General features: G+C 30.8%; 1 protein-coding gene across 1 annotated transcript; it reads right to left on the reverse strand.

Moving 5' to 3' along the window:
* Positions 1-3,019: 3,019 nt before the first annotated feature.
* LOC123299591 (disks large homolog 5) lies at positions 3,020-16,849 on the reverse strand. Its single transcript, XM_044881844.1, has 13 exons — positions 16,831-16,849; positions 16,463-16,512; positions 13,850-13,995; positions 13,601-13,780; positions 12,673-13,145; positions 7,515-10,474; positions 6,687-6,972; positions 5,415-5,716; positions 5,067-5,307; positions 4,657-4,898; positions 4,193-4,422; positions 3,716-3,935; positions 3,020-3,302 (listed from the first exon to the last, which is right to left on the reverse strand). The coding sequence occupies exons 2-13, from the start codon at positions 16,503-16,505 to the stop codon at positions 3,196-3,198; spliced, it is 5,430 nt and encodes a 1,809-aa protein (XP_044737779.1). The 5' UTR covers positions 16,506-16,512; positions 16,831-16,849; the 3' UTR covers positions 3,020-3,195.
* Between the last annotated feature and the right edge of the window lie 1,636 nt (positions 16,850-18,485).

Consider the following 18,485-nt stretch of genomic DNA (forward strand, 5'->3'; position numbering starts at 1 on the left):
CTATTAAAAAGTTTCAAATTTTAGCATAACCAAGCCATTTTTGTTCAAATTTTTAATATTTTGTAACAGGAGAACACGATTTTAAAGAGTGAGATTGATTTATGATTATTTAAATTCCCACCCCCTGACAAAATTTTGATTTATGACATATGTATAACTGACGTTATATATAACAAGAAGGCGGGGTATAAATATAATTTAAACTAAAAAAGAGTGGAAAATTTTTAAAATCAGGAAAAATTCATTAAATTTTAAAGTAAAAATGGTAACTACACCAGGATACGAACCGACGTACTTTTCTTTCATAGGCAAGTGCTATATCCACACACCCACCTGGGTTATTAATAATCATATAATTAAATTAATACTTACCTTTACTAATTAATTAATTGATAATTTTCTTCTGAAAGAAAAAAAAGGATAGAATATTTTAAAAATAAAACAAAATTTAAAATATATAACAATTTTTATTTATTTATAACAAAAACGAAAAAGTGTTTTAAATTTTCATGAAAAATCATATTGTACATTTTCATAAAACAAATTAACAAAGACTCTTCTTTTCTTTTCTGTGGCATCGTAGCTCTTAAATGGATGAACAGATTTTGATTTTTTTTGTTTTAAAGGTAATTTAATGAAGAGTGTTCTTAGCTATGTTTCAAGAAAATCGGTTTGGAGTGAGCTACAAGGAAAAAACTATTTGTTGATTGTTTTTTAAATTTTGTAAATTTCACTTATTGAGGTCAAGTATTTATATTAAACTTAAAGGAAAGGTTAGCTGGATTTGAAAGATGAAAGGTAAGTTGTTATCAATCTTCATCTTAAGACAAATAAAACACAAAATTAAATTTGAATAGTAAATATAAAAATGACTTTAATAAAAATATTGCTAATAAATGTATACAAATATTTTGTTATACAATTCAAAATCGTATTTTCAATTCATTATTCATTAATATCAGGCTTATATTTTGGTTTTTTTTTTTAATTAATTGCTACTTAATTTATTCAAATATAAATAATTAATTTTATTATCCATCATTTCATAGCTACCTTACATTTAAAATTCGTTGTCAAAAAAATAGGGCTATATCAAATGATTTTATTTTACAATATTATACAAAATATTTAACAAAAAAAAGGGACAGCTTTCATAAAACAGTTTAAAACTGACCACATTAAAATTACGACACGACATAATTATTATAATCAGTTTTAAAATCGTTCAAAAGTTTTGTTAATAGCGATTTAAATAGTCGATAGGTACAAGATCATAGTTGAAATAAAAATTTCTAGGGTTGCCACCTCAAAGTTCCGGGAAGCCGGGAGATAGTGAAATTAATCTAACTATACCATACCGAATGATAATACTTTTTTTATAAATACAAATTTAAATAAATATCTTTCAAATAATTTAAAATAAAGGCTGCTCAGGACTGTCGAATTTTACTTGAATTTGAAACAAATAATCAAAAAATTCCTTAATTTACTGAAGCCTGGAGGATTTATGTTGATATCGGAATTTGGGTGGGATTACACGATTTCTGCAGTCTCTCGATGATATCTGGGGAGGTGGTAATCCTACAAATTTCCCTCCGTTCGTAAAATTGTATTTTTAGCTAGTGCTTCGTACTACTACTGAAAATAACAATGGCCTAGAACTATCCATTGGTTTATTTTCGGGCGGATGGTCGTTGCAAGTTCTTTTATCGGCTTAACGCGATCAATGAATTGGATAAATTGCATCTAGAAGTATATTTTTAATGATCGAGGCAGTGTCGAAGCACTCTACTTCACAACCCATTATTTCGATGTGTACACGAATTTTTTTATTATACAAAAATTATTGTCTCAAAATGATTTATTATTAAAACAGCACCTAGGTCTTAATATGAAAGCCATTAAAAATAGTTAAGGAATTGAGGCATACATTTTTCTCAAACTCCTTAACTAAATACAAAATTGCACAATATAAAAATTTTGCTAGTTGCAAAATACATTAATAAATTTTTGATAAAATTGTTTCTCTTCGAAAAAATTGTTATAAAAATTGGTTTTTTGGTCAAAAAATTTTTTTTTATATACAAAATTATTACTAAAATTTTTTATGAACTTCAATTAATCGAAATTAATTATTAATTTTGATTAATAAAATTAGTGGGAGGGAAGACTGATTTTTAAAACTTGACGCAATTCTGTGTATTTCTGTTAACGTGTATAAATCTAAAAAGAATATATATTCAAAAATTTAACGAGTACGAATTGGAATCTAATTCATCATTGTCGAAGAGAATAGACAAGAGAAGAAAACACAAGATCTTATATTTGGCTCCGTTAAGTTAAAGTAACACCTTAACACCATTGAAAGTTTGAAACGGATAATATTTTAACGTAACGAGAGCTTGTCATTCATTTTCAAGTCGTTTGACATCATTACTGTTCAAGCTATTCTGTTCGAAGTTACAGCTACCATTAAATCAGCAAGGAATAAACTTGTTATCGAATAAAAAAGTAGTTTGGCCTTAATATGATTTCAAAAAAATAGCTAAATTAAAATTAGTTCTGATGTCATACAGTTTGCTTTCTATTGTATTCTCTTTGACTTATGGGATTTTAACGCTAAGATATTAGCGCCACGAGTAAATAAATGTAATCCATACCTGTTAGACTCAGCGGATTTTTTCATTGAATGAAAAGAAAGATATACCTAATTTAGTTTTCCTAGTTTTTTAAATAAACTTTCTATCGCTAGATTAGAGTCTTTCAAAGCATTAAAATCCCATATTCCATAATTAAATCGAAACAAAACGACATTAAAAAACAGAAAAATATAGTAAGAGAGATGATTGTAGTAAACCTTCCTTCTTCTTTTCTTTAAAAAAAGAAAATCAGTTTTTAATTAAAATTAGAAAGAAAAAAAAACAATTTTTTATTTTAAAATATTTTTGTTTTTAATCACAGTAAAATTTGTAAAAAATAAATTAATTAAAATTAATTATGAATTAATTACACACATTAATAGAAATTAAAATCAATATATATTGTTGTCACGTAATAATCGTCGAGTATTAATAAAAATCGAGGAGTATAGTGCTCATCGAGTACTTTACGCACATACGTGACAGACATGTCATATTTTCTTTTTAAAAAACGCTCTTTTTGTATAAAAATCTACTTTTTAATTGGTTTTTTTTTTCAAATTCCATGAAAAGGCACCCATAAACTTTTATTCTGTTCAGCATCAACGGCTGCTTTCACTTGCGTACACATATACGCAATATTTACGCCAGCTGGTATAACGGCTAAAAAAGAACAAATTTTAATTTTATTGTTAGAAATATATGTTTTTTTTTTAAATTTCCCATCCTATCCTATTCCGATCAGAAGGTATTTGGTGATGACAGAGAAAAAGAAAGCATACGTGGTTTGTTGTCGTAGTCGTTGACGTTATAACAACGCACCTTCACGTATATATGTGTTTTTCGGAGTGTCGAATAGGTGACTGCAGTTGTACAGTATGAATTCTACCGAAGATTCAGTACCAATCAAAATGACTCCATTCCCGTTCGAGACACAATATGTTAATGTAATAATTGTTCACTCAATAGTGAAAAAGAAGCCTTGTTTTTTATTATTGAACCATTAATGTCAGGGAGGTTACCAACTCAATAAGGGGAGGGGGTTAGTGAACATAGAGAAATTTGAATAAAATTACCTGATATCCGATGTCGATATTCAGCTTCTAACTTCAAACCATGTTCATACATTTCTTTTGCTGCTTTCGCAGATACTTTATCCAATGGATAACGAGTATCTTTCACTTCTTTTATTTGTTTTGTACTTTTAAATTTTATTAATAACACTATTGGGTAGATTTGATGTCGATGTAATCGTTCAACAGATGTCACTGATATGTCCAGGATACAATGGCAATTCTATAAATCAAAATATTGGATTTGTGAAGAAATATTTCAAGCATAAGTTGTTTGATTTTGACACAGCAATATTTTTGTCTTTGAACTCTATACAATTATGATTGAACCAGAGATTTTTCAATTATGAAAATAAATTCTGTAGAAATAGGACAGATCTCAGGAATTTTGCCCATTCAGACAGACCCCATGGATATTTAAAAAAATGTAAATCATTTTAAGATCTCTTATTAAAATTATTGATATTTGTTAATACTAACCTTATCACAAATTGATTTAATCGCATTGACTGTTGAACATTCAAAATAATTGCCTTTACGTCGAAAATCTATAATCAAATTATCAGCAAGCTCTTGATCCAACGCACTTTGTGGACAATGTCGTATTTCAGGAGTACATCGCTTAAAACGATCTGGAAAATCTGTTACTAATTTATCAGCAACACCATCAGCTAATGGACCCAAAATTAATACTGGACGATATACTGGATCTAAAAAAAAAATTAAAACATACATCAATTTTAAATAAAATTATTTTTATGGAATTAAAATTACAATTTGACTCTTAATTAAAGTCCGCCACAATTTTTTAAGCTATGCTCTTCTGAGTGAATGTACGTAAATTTTAACATGTATTTCTTTAAAACTGTCTAGTTAAGGAGGTCTTATAAGATTTTGGTCGAGCTAGAGCTCCCGTTAGAATTACCTTAATAAATTGTACTTACAATCTAATCGTTCGACACGTTGATACGAACATAACGCATTATCCTCATGTAATGTCCCACTATCCGAATACCAACCCAATGTGTGATTTGAGAAGCTTGCTAATTCTTTACTATCACGATTTGATGGACCCGAACCACCACGTGTATTTTTCTTACGTCTAAAAAAACTACGTCGAGCTGTTGTTGATCCACGTCCTTCAAGATCACCTAAACTGCGACGTAACAATAATTCTTCTTCAACTCTGTGAAAAATACAAATACAAAAAGTCATTTTATTGATAATAAAGTGAAATTTCTGCAGAATACACGATAATCATAAAACTGACTTAACAACTACGGCAGTAAATCGCTCTGTAGATTTACTACCGAGTGATTAGATCTTGAGAGCATAACAATAGGCGATTACTTACTTATATTTACTAGGTATAATACCACACTGGTGTCGACGTCCTTCGCTATCTAAACGCCATGCCCGCCAATTACCAGGAACACCATTAAACATTGTATTATCAACATATAATACATCGTCTTTGTTAAAACGTAAATGTAAACCTCCATCAGTGCCACTAGATCCTGTATCAGATAGTCCACGATCGAATCCACATCGTACATATAAACTATCACCTGGTTTGTCTTTGATTTCGTTGTATCCTAACAAAATTAAAAAAACACGTCAAACCCTAAATGTCTGTTAATAGTTTACTCAGTGTGATCCGAATGATCCACTAATGGACAGTAATGATTAAATGAATACTTACTATCTAAATTATAATGTGCTAACACTGATACTTTATCAGCCGGTTTTGCCAATTCATAAGCAGCTTCCTCTGCAGTAGCGTGTCGTAGATCAACATTATTATATTCTAATATTTGATCACCAGTCCGTAAGCCAGCATTATGTGCTAATGAATCTGGTTGAACACTGTGAACAAATATACCAACTGCATTGCCACCCACTAAACTAATCCCTAAATTTGAACATTTTCGTGTTTCAATAAATAGAAATCGGGGTTCATGTAGATTTTGTGATTGTTTTATTGGTGGTTCTTCTGTTGGATTTCTGTAAAAAATAAATAAAAATGTATAATTTTCATAACCATTATTTAAATAAAAAATTAATAGACCCTCTCATTCCCTCTTTTCTAGCTTTTGAAAAATAAATTTCTTCCATAAATTCGGTGGCCCAAAAGAAGATTAATTATATTTTCTTTGATTGTTTTAGGTTCTTATGAAACTCTCTATAGATCCATGATACCGTTAAAGCTTTTACGCAAGGTGAAAAGTTGCAAAAAACAGTTTTCTCCCCTTCGTCTATGCATGGTTTAAATATACAAAAACCATTATAAGTGTTGTAACTATAACATTATGATTAATTCAGAGAAAATTATTTTTTGCAACCTTTCACAGTCCCAAAAACTTTTAACAACATATACATCGACGGGAATTGTTTTATAAGCACACTTACATAAAACTTTAAAGGAACAGTTAGAAGTTTTTAGTCCTGGATAAATTAAAGTAAAAATTAAATATGGTGGATTTTTGGATGATTTTCCGAATTTTGTATTATTTAAAATGAATCCTTTGTTTTTTCGTGCAAACTTAAGGATTTTAAGCACCCTTTATAACTAAATCTAAACAACTAGGGTTCAAATAAATTTCGAACTTACCTTTATGTTGTTTTTTTATCCTGTGTACCCAGGATAGCATAAAAAATATGTTACATTTTATTTAAAGGCAAAATTATAATTTTGAATCTAATTAACTAAAATTTATTATTTACAGACTGCCAATAAGAAATACGCGAAGAAAAATTTTTCTGATTTGGGAAAAATACTAAATAACAGTTTTTGAACATTTTATATTCCCCGAAACCAACCCAAAAGCGCACGAGATTGAATACTAGTTCGTCAAACTATCGGTTTAAAAGCTGGTACGGATTTTTTAATCTCAAAATGAATTTAATATTGAACTCAGACAGCTTTTTCAGACTTTCTTCCAGATATTCCCAAAGGACATATGTTTCAACTTACCGTACAGAAACTTTATGTCGTTGTAATGTTGAAACCGCGTGTGAAATTTGACTACGTGTTAATGTTGAATCACCATTTGATGGTTTCCGTTGTGGACGCGGGGTATTACGTGGTGTTGCTTCCTCTTCTTCTTCATCACCGTCTGCATCATGATCACGATCTGGTTCATGATGGTCACCATGATGATCTCCATGTTCATCACCACCGTGCTCATCGTGATCATTATCTGGATCATCATCTTCATCAGAACTTGAACCAGATGCCGTACCATCTAATTCATGATATTCTGTTGAATAATAGAGAAAACATAAATATACGTTTTAAAAATAGTTTTGCTGGAATTCAGGTATTTAATGTAAGAAAAGAGAAGTAATCATAGAGATAATATCATAGAGCTACAAAGTCGAAGCTCGAAACGCTATAATTAAAGTCAAGTCCGAAACTGACATAGGGCAAGAGAGGTTTTACGCACAATATTATTTGCTGTGAATACGGTAGGATTCAATTAATTTAAATTTGCTTGCGTTTAACACATAAGCACATAAGTAAGTTATTATCCATATAAGGATATAAAGTTTGTTAAATAGGTAAATATTTATAGCATTAACATAATCTCGATTGTGAACTATATTCTCGTCGAAAACAGTGTTAGTAACCTCGGAGAAAGGTATTATAGTTTCTAAAAGTTACTCGGGTACTATTTAGAAATTAAAAAATTGTATCTCGATATACACCAAGTGAATAGATTAAAGTTTATATGGAATTTTGGGACACTTGTATATAATGCTTAAAAATAATGCAACTTGTAGATAAAAAATAACAACTTACTATCTGGACTGTATTGAACCAACATCGTAATCGAATTACCACATTGCCGTAAAACATTTGCAGCCAATTGGTACGTTGCACTACGCATATTAATACCACACACTTCCAACAGCTGATCACCGATTTGTAATCCCACTTGACTTGCTAAACTGTGTTCACTCACCGTCGACACAAACACTCCACCACTATCTAAACATTGAATTTGTATTCCTAATGGTTCTTGTGATTTATCAATATGTACACGACGTAACTCCCCCGGTTCGGGTCGATGATGATTCCATGACGAATAATCATGTGTCTTTCGACCACGTCCACCACTTAACACTTCCACATGAAATGTAGGCATTGGAGACGCTCGTTCCGATGTACGTTCAATGCTGCCAGCTACACTTGGATTTGATGGTATACGAAAGCGTTGATTCTCCCGTTTTCGTGGAAATGTTCCACTTTCCATTGGTGGTGGGGGAACGTTTCCACTAACTGGTGTTGAGCCCGTTGTTGCTGTACGATGTTGCCATGGTATAATTACGCCACCTCCCTCTGATGGGCTATGGGCATGATGCCAATGATGAGTAGGTGGCTCAAAGCAAAAAGACTCCCCAGATTGAGAACTAGGTAATCGTGGTATATGAGGATGGGGATGTGGGTGTGGGTAAAAAGGAGGATACCGCGGGACACCGATTGGATAAAGCTGAGAATGTGGTCGTATATTACTTCCACCTCCAGCAACGCTTGATAAACTATCAGGTCCAGCATTTGAATCAGAATCACTCGTTGTATACTTATTACTACCAACCCCACTTGGTTTACCAGAATTTTTCTTAATATAATAATCTAAAAATTCTTTTTCCATTCCACCAGGTCCACCCGGTGGTTTTAACGAGTAATCAATACTATTATCCGAATGTAGAATTGTACTGAGGCGATTATCTTGATCAAAATTTTGATGATTATCCATACTTTTGTACGCCACATGACGGTTCAAATTGTTTTCAACGGAAATTGGGTTTGAGTTTCGATCACAACAATGTTTAGTCGTTGGAATCGGTGATGAATCCGTTAGAAACATCGAAATAGGAGCACGTTCTTTTTTTCGAGTGTTAATAATCGTCCCCGTGGGATTTTGTAAAATATTTTGTGACCGAGCTTTCGGCCATGTTCCACCATTTTTTTCTTGCACCGTTAACTCCTTGCCACGACGCTTTGAACGTTTTAAAACTCCAGGTATATTACTTGAGTTATTTCCACCAGACGACGATGATTTTCGATGATAAGATTCAATAACCGAATCTAATTCAGCGATTGCATCTTGTTCTTGATCATGACTCGGTGAACTATTTCGGTATTTTTTCTTATCTTCTTTATCCTTACTGTGTTTTCGACCACGAACTAGGTCAATTTTTTCTCGAATTATATCCCACGTTCCACCAGTGTTATTTTTCTCTGAAGATGATGACCCTCCAGTAGTCTTAGAAACTTTGTAAACAGATCCATGCCCAATTGTACTTGGTACTAAATAACGCCGATCAATAAAATCGTTATCGCTATAATGTTTAGTGGTGAGATCTTCAGTTTGAGAACATCGATTCACCATTTTATGATGATGATGATGTCCATCTTTGGTTGGAAATGAACTATCGTCACTATTTAGACTTAGATTCGATGAAAGAGTAGTTATCGTAATTATATCACACCGATCGTCGTTTAAAATCGACATAGCTTCTTGAACGTTCTTTAAACCTTCCATACTTTTATTATTGATACCCAGAACACGATCTCCGACGGAAATGGTACCTTCTTTTGCTGCTAAGCTCCCTGGATTAATTTTACTTACATAAACCCCAGTTTCTAAGGTTAACCCATGGTGGAGGGCTGCTAGCTGCGTTGTTCGTATTCCTTCAAGCATGCGACGGGGCGTATTTCCTTGTCTTCGACGACGTACAACTAAGTGTGCTCGAGGTAAACTTGCTCGTACAGCTTCTAGCACCATTCGACGTGAAACTCTTCCACAATCTAAATGATTTACTCGGACTATGCAATCATTGACCTTTAATTTTCCATCTGCGATGGAACCTGGAGCAATAGCTGCTACATATATACCCGTATCGTTAGGTCGTTGTGTATCATCACTCCCTCCAGCAAGTTCCAATCCTAAAGAACTATCTGAAGCTAGTCCAGATAAATCCATATCTAATATTTCAGTCTCCCATTCTTGCATGTCGGTATCAATAGCCGAATCTCGAGAATGATTTCGGAATTGTTGTCTATGATGATGAGTTTCTTGTCGCGATTCTACACTATCTTTTAACCGTGCTAACTCGCGACATGCTTCGTTGCGCTGTTTTTTAATTTCATCGGAATCACGCAAAGCAGCCGCTAACTCACTAACAGCCCGATCACGTTCTTTACGCAAACGATCACATAATGTTCGTATACTTTCCCTTTCTAGCACAATTTTATCACGCTCACTAAATGCCCAATCACGTCTTCGTTTTGACACTTCGGCTTCTTGTGTAGCTTCCGTTAACTCCGAACGAATTTCATCCAAAGCTTTTCGTAACGATTCAATTTCTTGTGTGGCTTGATCTAACGTATCAGGACGACGATCACCTTGAGTTAAACTCCTGGAATCATGTACAACCTCTTTTCGAGTAGCATTCTCTCCTGGATGAGTTCCAACAAATTCTAAGCGAGATTTTAGTAGATCGCGTGAATTATGATCATGTGATAATTGAAGTGTGTAGCCACCGAATTTTTCTCGTAAATCGTTACACTCTTTGAGGGCTTTGTCACGATCGTGTAATGCTGAAGCTATTTCACGTCTTAATGTTTCCATTTGATAGCTTAAAGCTTGTTTATCTTCTGTCAATTGTTTATTTTCATTTTCTAAAGTTTTTGTTTTTTCCAGTGCTTGTGTTAGGTCGTCACTTAATTTTTCCATTTCTTTGTGGACTGTATCTCTGTAATCAAAAACAATTTATTTAAAACAAATCTATCTAAATTTTGATACAATAATTTCTAAAAAATAGTCCTCATAAATATTAAGTTGGCAAGGCTTGGAACATTTTTATTCCAAAATCAATTCCTAGGTAGACAGAGAGAAGTCGCGTTTTATAACGTCTAATATTTCAGTTTAGTTTTCGAAATTCATGATTTGATTTCACTATAATCGTTACTGTTATTATTTACGTTACCTAACGAAACAAAACATGTACGGGCCAGATAATCAAATTCAAATTCGAATATTTTGGTTGATTTCCTTTATGATATATTTTCTTGTTTTAAAAATGAAAATGTAATGGAATGATATCAGATATCAGTGGAAATGTATACAATATCATTAACGTTGTATATTACACTGGTTATTAATCGATATATCCTTCTTTATTAAATTAAAATGTCAAGGATAGTAGAATTACTGTTGAAATCTAATTACCATTCTATATCTAATCTTTAAACCATTATAGAAAGTCCCGTTATGATTTGGAGAATATAGTAATTCAGAAAATAAAATTCCAAGTTGCAAAGGCCATATAATTTTTTTGGCTCGGTGTACTATTAACGGAATAATTTTGCTTCGATAATATTTCGCCAATAATAGCATTAGTTATTGTGATTTGTTATGTTTCAGTGTGGTTATATCTCCTTTTAAAATTGTAGGGTAATGTAAAAGAAAGGGCTCATTACGGGTTAGACGTTTCTCCTTGTCATAAGTTTTCAAGGTTAAATTGGCTATAATATAAATAAAACTCCATTTGAAGCAGACATAGCTGTCATGCTAGAAAAATGCGGTTTAAAGCATTCGTCGGGGACTTGATTCAAACATACGGGAAAAATCAACTTCTTCTTTGCACCCCTCTCCCCCACCCAAAATCGGAAAATCCCCCGGAAATTACGTTTTTCAGTTCTATACATGCTAGAAAGATGGGATTTTCACCTGTCGACCAGAACTAGCTAGCTTTTAATACAATTTCAATAATACCACAATAATAACAATTTTGATTGATGACAAAGTTTATAATGAACACTCTCTTTAATAAATAAATTGTCTAATAATCGAACAAAATAATTTTACCGTATTTGATTTAATTTATATAAAATTAATTTCATTAACATAAATTTATATTTCATGTAATTAAATCGATGTTGATCCGCCATTATTTAATATTTTTGAGAAAAACTAACTATATATTGATAACAGAAAACTTGATTGATTGTTTATTACACTCAACAAAAAAAAACCCACAAACTAAAAAACTTATTTAGACATAAATAATCAAGTAATTATTTATGAAATCTTATCTCTTTGAACAAAATTAATTTATAAAAAATAAAAATTAAATTCATGTTCAAATAAAAGATTATTTTCAAAAAAAAAAAATTATTAGACATTGTAAAAGACAATTAACTGATAAAATTTAATTAATGTCATAATAAACGTAATTCTATTCTTAAGCCTGTTCCACGCTCCCCCCCTCCTTTTTATTTTTATTTCCTTACATAGTTGTAAATAAAAATTTATATAAACAATGATTTGGAAAATTTAAATATGAATTATCAAGTTTTCGCATTTAAATATGGTTTGTGTCTTCATTAAAGCTATAAATTCGTCATGCAACAGCTGCGTAATCTTAGCGAATTACTTTTAATCGAGAAAAGTTTTAAAATCGTATATATATATATATATCTGTCGAAAAGATTAATAAGTCGGGTAATCATAGTAACTAGCATACTGAAGAGCAAAGGCGTCGTCCACTCATTTGCTTCAAAAAAATAAAACTCTACTAAAAGTAAATGCCTTAAAGCTATTGTGAAAGTATTAATAGATGTAATAATGATATTATTGAAGCTTTAGAGTGTTTTCCAATATAAAATCAATCCCGTATAAGATACTGAAGAAATATTTATAATCATCTAAAAACAATTAAGAAAAATGAACCATCTCTAAATCTGTCAAATAAAGTCACATAGATAAGAAAAACGCAAAAATTATTTTTGCTTATTTTAGCAATCGGAGATTCAGGGGCCTTTAAAATTTTTCACTTATAGTTCATATTTTGTATCTTTCACGTTGCGTCCCATTGGCTGGCGACGCCCCCTGCTGGAGAGAATTTCCAAAAATACCTTCATAAAAAACCAACAAAAAATTGACACAAACCTTTCACTCATAATTAAAGCATATTCTTGTATCGCAGAATTACGTTCATCTGTTAAACGTTTAATATCTTTACTAGCTTTCATTCGTACAGCCATTGCTTGACTCAATTCTTGAACAGCTTCTTCACGTTGTGCTTGTGCAGCACCTAACGCATCACGATATTCGTTACGTTCATGTAACGCAATATCCCATTGACGTATTGCCGCTGTACATTTTTGTTTTAATCCGTTACGTTCACGGACAGCGTTATTAATTTCTTCGGTTAATTCATCACACTGCTTATTTAAACGAGCTACTTCATCTTGTGCAATTTCTAATTTACCAACGGCAGCACTATGTGCGGATAATAATTCTTCGTAGCGTTTTCGTAAGGCTTCATACGAATCGGTTTCTGTTGGTTGACGACGCGATGATGAACGTGTAACTAAGAAACCACCTGTATCGGCGTTAGCATTATCTTGATTTGAATAATCCTGAAAAAAAAAAATTTATAATTAATATTTTTTGAAAGGTTGGTTAAAAACTAAATAATAAACTGCCTCAGATGATATAATTCAGATAAATCTGAAATCTTTCAAAACGAAACGGCTTCTTTGCTGGAGATTGTGATTCCCATGATAAGAATCCTTGTGATATATCAAATCAAAGATTTAGGGCGATAAGGCTTCTATCCTTATTATTTGTACCTACAGATATCCATAGTGAATCAAGTATAGAATATTTGAGTCCGAAACTGTAGACTACTACTCTTATTCGGGAAAATTCCTATTTAAAAGCTTCATTTGTTTCTGAATATTGTAGCTTCATTTGCTTATAATATAATGTTACCAGGAGACATTTCTGGTTGCAGTGGGCGAGATATTTTAAGAAGAGTACAGGAAATCTATAGTTGTAGGTCCCTCATTTAAAAATCAGAACTCATACTTACTTCGCCTTGATGACAATGAATATCCGATAATTGTTGACGCAACTCTTGCACATCTCGTTCTAATCGCTGTTTTTCACCCGCAATTTCTGCATATTTATTTCGTAACGCTGCTGATTCTTGTGCTGAAGCTTCTAATTGATTCATAGCTGCTCTATGTTGTCCACGATAATAATCCAGCTCCTATAAAATAAAAATGTTTTAAAAAAACACGGAGTTTTGTACAGTTGTGGAAATTTTTTTAATTCTTACTTTCATAGCATGATCACATCGTCGTGCTGTATCACTATGCTGGCGACGTAATAATGTTAGCTCACTCATTGCCTTATCGCATTGTTGCTTAAGACCATCGTAATCACGTGCAGATCCGCCACTCCCATAATTACGTTGCAGCGTACCTGCAAAATATTATTTTCATTTACTGGGTATTTACAATAAATTTCAAATTATAATTACATAACCCACTTATTTGGTGTGACCTATACGGTGCTCTAGAATATTTGTATTGCTCTACTAGGCAAATTTTGGCTCCATTTGAATACTACATACTAACTGACAATTTTAAAATCTGTTTTATTTTTTACTTTCTCAATTTTGCTAAAATTGAGTATCAACACCTTGTTTTATCAGACAAAAAAAGCTCATACTAAAATAAAAATTTAGATTGGTCAATCATTAAAACGTGAATTTTAATTTTACAAACTATATTTTTCTTTTTTGTGCAAAATATACAAACTCCCCAGTTGATCCTGCTAGTAGTCATATGCCTGTCTCAAAGAATAAGTCACATATGCTTCAGTACACGCCTTAGTACGAGGCACAAGACACTACCGTGTTTTCAGATATGAGAATTGTCGTTAATCCTGACGATCTTGGTCAGGATAATGGGACAAACTTATTAAATTATTGTACTATTATCAGTCCTTGATAAGTATGCGAAGTTTCAATTCAATCAGACGTTTTGAAGTGGGTGTAAATCACGTTCAAAGATTCCGTTACATAGATACAACACAAGCTAATAAAAGCATGTTAAAAAGTAAACTTTCTATTATTGAACGTATTTTAAATTATTATACGACGATTTTTCTCGAACGAAATTTTCTTTTTTGCTAAATTTTCATTTGAATCAAAATTTTTAAAAGATTACAAAACTTTTAATAAAAAAAGTAATAAATTTTCAAATAGTAACTCATATTTTCTTGATGCAATATTTTACGCTTCAATAAATTTTAAAATAAGTATGTTAATTAATTTCTTTTTGTAATAAAACATTTATATATTACCGGAAGAAATTACTAACTGAACAAAAAAAAGGTGTTAATTGGTTTTGTTAGTAACACATTTAAGAACGATTTCTTATTAACATCGAAATATTACAAAATAGAAGTTTCTAGATAATATATCGACAGATTCCCATTTTATTTCATATAATTAATATAAGATTTTAATTACTTTGAAAAAGTAGTTTTATGTAATTTGTTTGGATGAGCACGAATTGTTAAACAGAGTCAAAACTGTATAAATTAATTTTTGATATAATTTTTTTATTTTATTTATTTGTCGAATGTAAATAAAAAAATAATGGAACGGTTAAATAACTTTCTATTCATGATTTTTTTTTTTTTAGTTTCTAGTGTGTTCTCATGCATGTATCCTTATTTTTTTTTTACGCCAACCATATTTTGAAACTATATTTGTTGGGAAACAAATTTTATAATTTGATTTTAGTATGGTCCTAAAACCAGCGCTCTGAATTTATGTTAGGGGGCCCGCGAAAAAGTTTACAATTTATTCTAGGATATATAACGTAAAAAAATCCATAAATCCTAACTTTCTGGCACGTAGTAAATAAGCTCTTGAGTCGATGTGGAGTATTTTCTCTCATATATATGGTAGATCAACCATTTTCGAGTTAAAGGAGGGTGTAGAAATCTGGGGTAAAATGTACCCTAACCGCCTAGAAGCATCGATAAGTCAAAGCATCCATTTTTTAATAAACCTAGAAAAATATGGCAGACAAAACTTAATGGTGGTTTCGGAGGCAGTGGAGTTGAAGGAAACCGAAAAAAGTGAATCTAACCGGATAAGCTCTAATGCGATTTTCTTGTTAAAAAATGTACTTTCATAGAAAAATAGTGGCAGACACAGCAGTATGACGGTAATTTGAAATCACGCGTTAGAGAAGCCCTTCCAAAAAAAATAACTTCCATAACGACCGCACATACGTTACACAATATTGACAGACCATTCCTCCTTACTCCTTTTCACTAGCAAACGAAACATTTTTACACCTTTTGGAGTGGTTTTGGGGGTCGAGGAGGAGAGAAATGTCTGCCAGAATTGTGTAATTTTTGTGTGATCGTTATGGAAGTTATTTGGCAAGCGGCAGAAATTTTTTTCAGTTTTCACTTGGTTTTACAGTTAACAGTTTCTGGGACTTATTCCACAGTTGATTTCAAATTATCGTCATACTGCCAGTCTGCGATGTCTGTCTGTCTCAGATTTCTTTTTTAGAACTTTCTCACACGAATGCTAAACTAGTTTCCAACTAATTTGCAAACTAAATCTCCACCGTGTGTTCAGGGCCTTAGCCTCTAGACTTTATTTAGCTAATGAAAAACAACGTCGATTTTTTTTTTTTTGTATTAGATATCCATTTTAGTACTCTATATTCTTATTAAAATTATTTTAGATATTTCAAATTTCAAGACAAATTGGCTAAATATGGCTTGAGATTTCTCTAAATATAATTTTTCTTTTATAAATTTCTAATATGAAAACAATATAAATTTTGAACCTTAGACCTTAAATTTAAATCTAAAACTAGTTAATCCCACTTTTCCATCTAGTTATCCATAAACTCACCTGCATTTCCTCCATTATCCATTGTTGGAGTACCCGATGCCATGGTTGCACTGTAAATTAATTATTTTAACATAATTGAAACAGTTGAAGAGAAAAACCACTTTTAATATTTTAATCGAAACACAACACTCACTATAAATTTCAGTACAATTTCTTTTCTTAAAATTTACATTATTTTTATTATTTTCAACAAGAAAAATAATTAAAGATAATTTTTTATTAAAAAATTAATTTAATTACAACAAAAATAAATAAATTGAAAACATTTTAATTAATAATATTTCACATGTTGTAACGTTAATTTATTGCAATGTTGAAAAAATTCGCCATTTTTATAATAATTAATTTCGATTAAAATCTAAACTTACATTTTTTTTTTTTTTTTGATTATTGAGTTTTGAAATATGTATCAAAATTTATATTTATACTTTAATGTAGACATGGTTTGTGTGTTTTTTGTAAATGATTACACTAAATTATGAATTGATTACAAAAATGAAATAAATATACGTCTAAAAAAAAAACTTCAGACTGTAGAACAAAAATACAATAATTAGATAAGAACCATCTTAAAAGTCTGCCACCTAGTAATTAAATTTATAGAAGTTTGACAACTACATGACAACCTGTCACTTTCTATTTTTTACTTGGGGTTTTTGTGTTAATTTTCATACTATTTCAGAATATTTTCCCATAATTTTCTTAAACTGAAGATTTTTAATATTAAATACGATTATTAGAATCGATTTTATTTCGTAGAATTGCTTTTTATATAAGAAACATAACCCTACTTATGTTTAAATAACATAGATGTCTATATTTAATTTAGCTCGCTAGCAGCAATAGTCCGCAATAAAAATATCTATTAATATTTTAATCCAAAATTTTGCTAGCAAATTGGAAAAATGTTTGATTTATTGGGGATGCTTATATTATAATATATTTGTCTCTTTTGGTTTAATGCAGTTATGCATGTTCTTCACTTTCTTTTTATAGAAAGAGTGTCTTTTTATCATATTCTCCCAATAGCAAATTTTGAAATTTTTACTTCAAAAACCTAAAAAAACTTGTAAATTGTCTTGATCTTCTTTATCTCAGATAAAATTTTATAAGAACTTGTATCAGGAGAATATGAAAAAAATAAATTTATTTATGTTAGGTTGGTAATGGTTGGTTATAATATCGTCAAGTTAGCAGCATTGATATTACTAATATACTTGTCTCTTTTGATTCCATACAATAACTATATATCTTTCTCATTTATATTTTTATATTAAAGCAGCCATGTTTTTTGTAGTTTCGACCAATAGAAATGCTATATAAAGACACACCTTTTATTACACTTTCGTATAATGGGAGGTGTGTCTTTATATTATTACTTATCCATAGACTTCTAAAATATTTATAGTAATATCACTTCTATAACATATTCTCCTAATACCAAATTTTAAAATTTTTACTTCAGAAACCTAAAAATAACTTGTAACGTGCCTTGCCTATATGAGTAAGATTCTTAGGTCTGTGGACAAACGTTTGACAACTAATTAAAATTATTAATTAAACAAAGAATAGTTAATTTGAAGGTTTAACAAACGTAATTTATGGAAGAGCAATCATCAATGGATATTTATAGATTTATAATAACAAAAATATATTAAAAATTGCATTTGGGGGGCCAACTTAAAAGTATATTTTTAATTAATAATTTTTAAATAAACAAATCATTAACAAAACGATTGTTTATAGGTAACAATCATGAACAAACGATGAACTAACGATATACGATAATTAAAATTTAAGAATTCCAAAAAAAAAAAAAAAAATCAGGTGCCATATTTATCATCCCCTGACTTACTTAATAATCTTTTATTATTTTACCGTATGGTTTTCTATCTAAGTAAAGTATAAACATCTATGACAAAGGATTGCAATATTGTCGTCCATACTTTTTCATAATACCGCTAAATTTAAATTGAAATTTAATTATATTTTGAAGACGCTTTATATTTTAGATCAAACTACA

This window comes from Chrysoperla carnea, chromosome 5, assembly GCF_905475395.1.
Source record: "Chrysoperla carnea chromosome 5, inChrCarn1.1, whole genome shotgun sequence".
In the NCBI taxonomy this organism is placed as follows: domain Eukaryota; kingdom Metazoa; phylum Arthropoda; class Insecta; order Neuroptera; family Chrysopidae; genus Chrysoperla; species Chrysoperla carnea.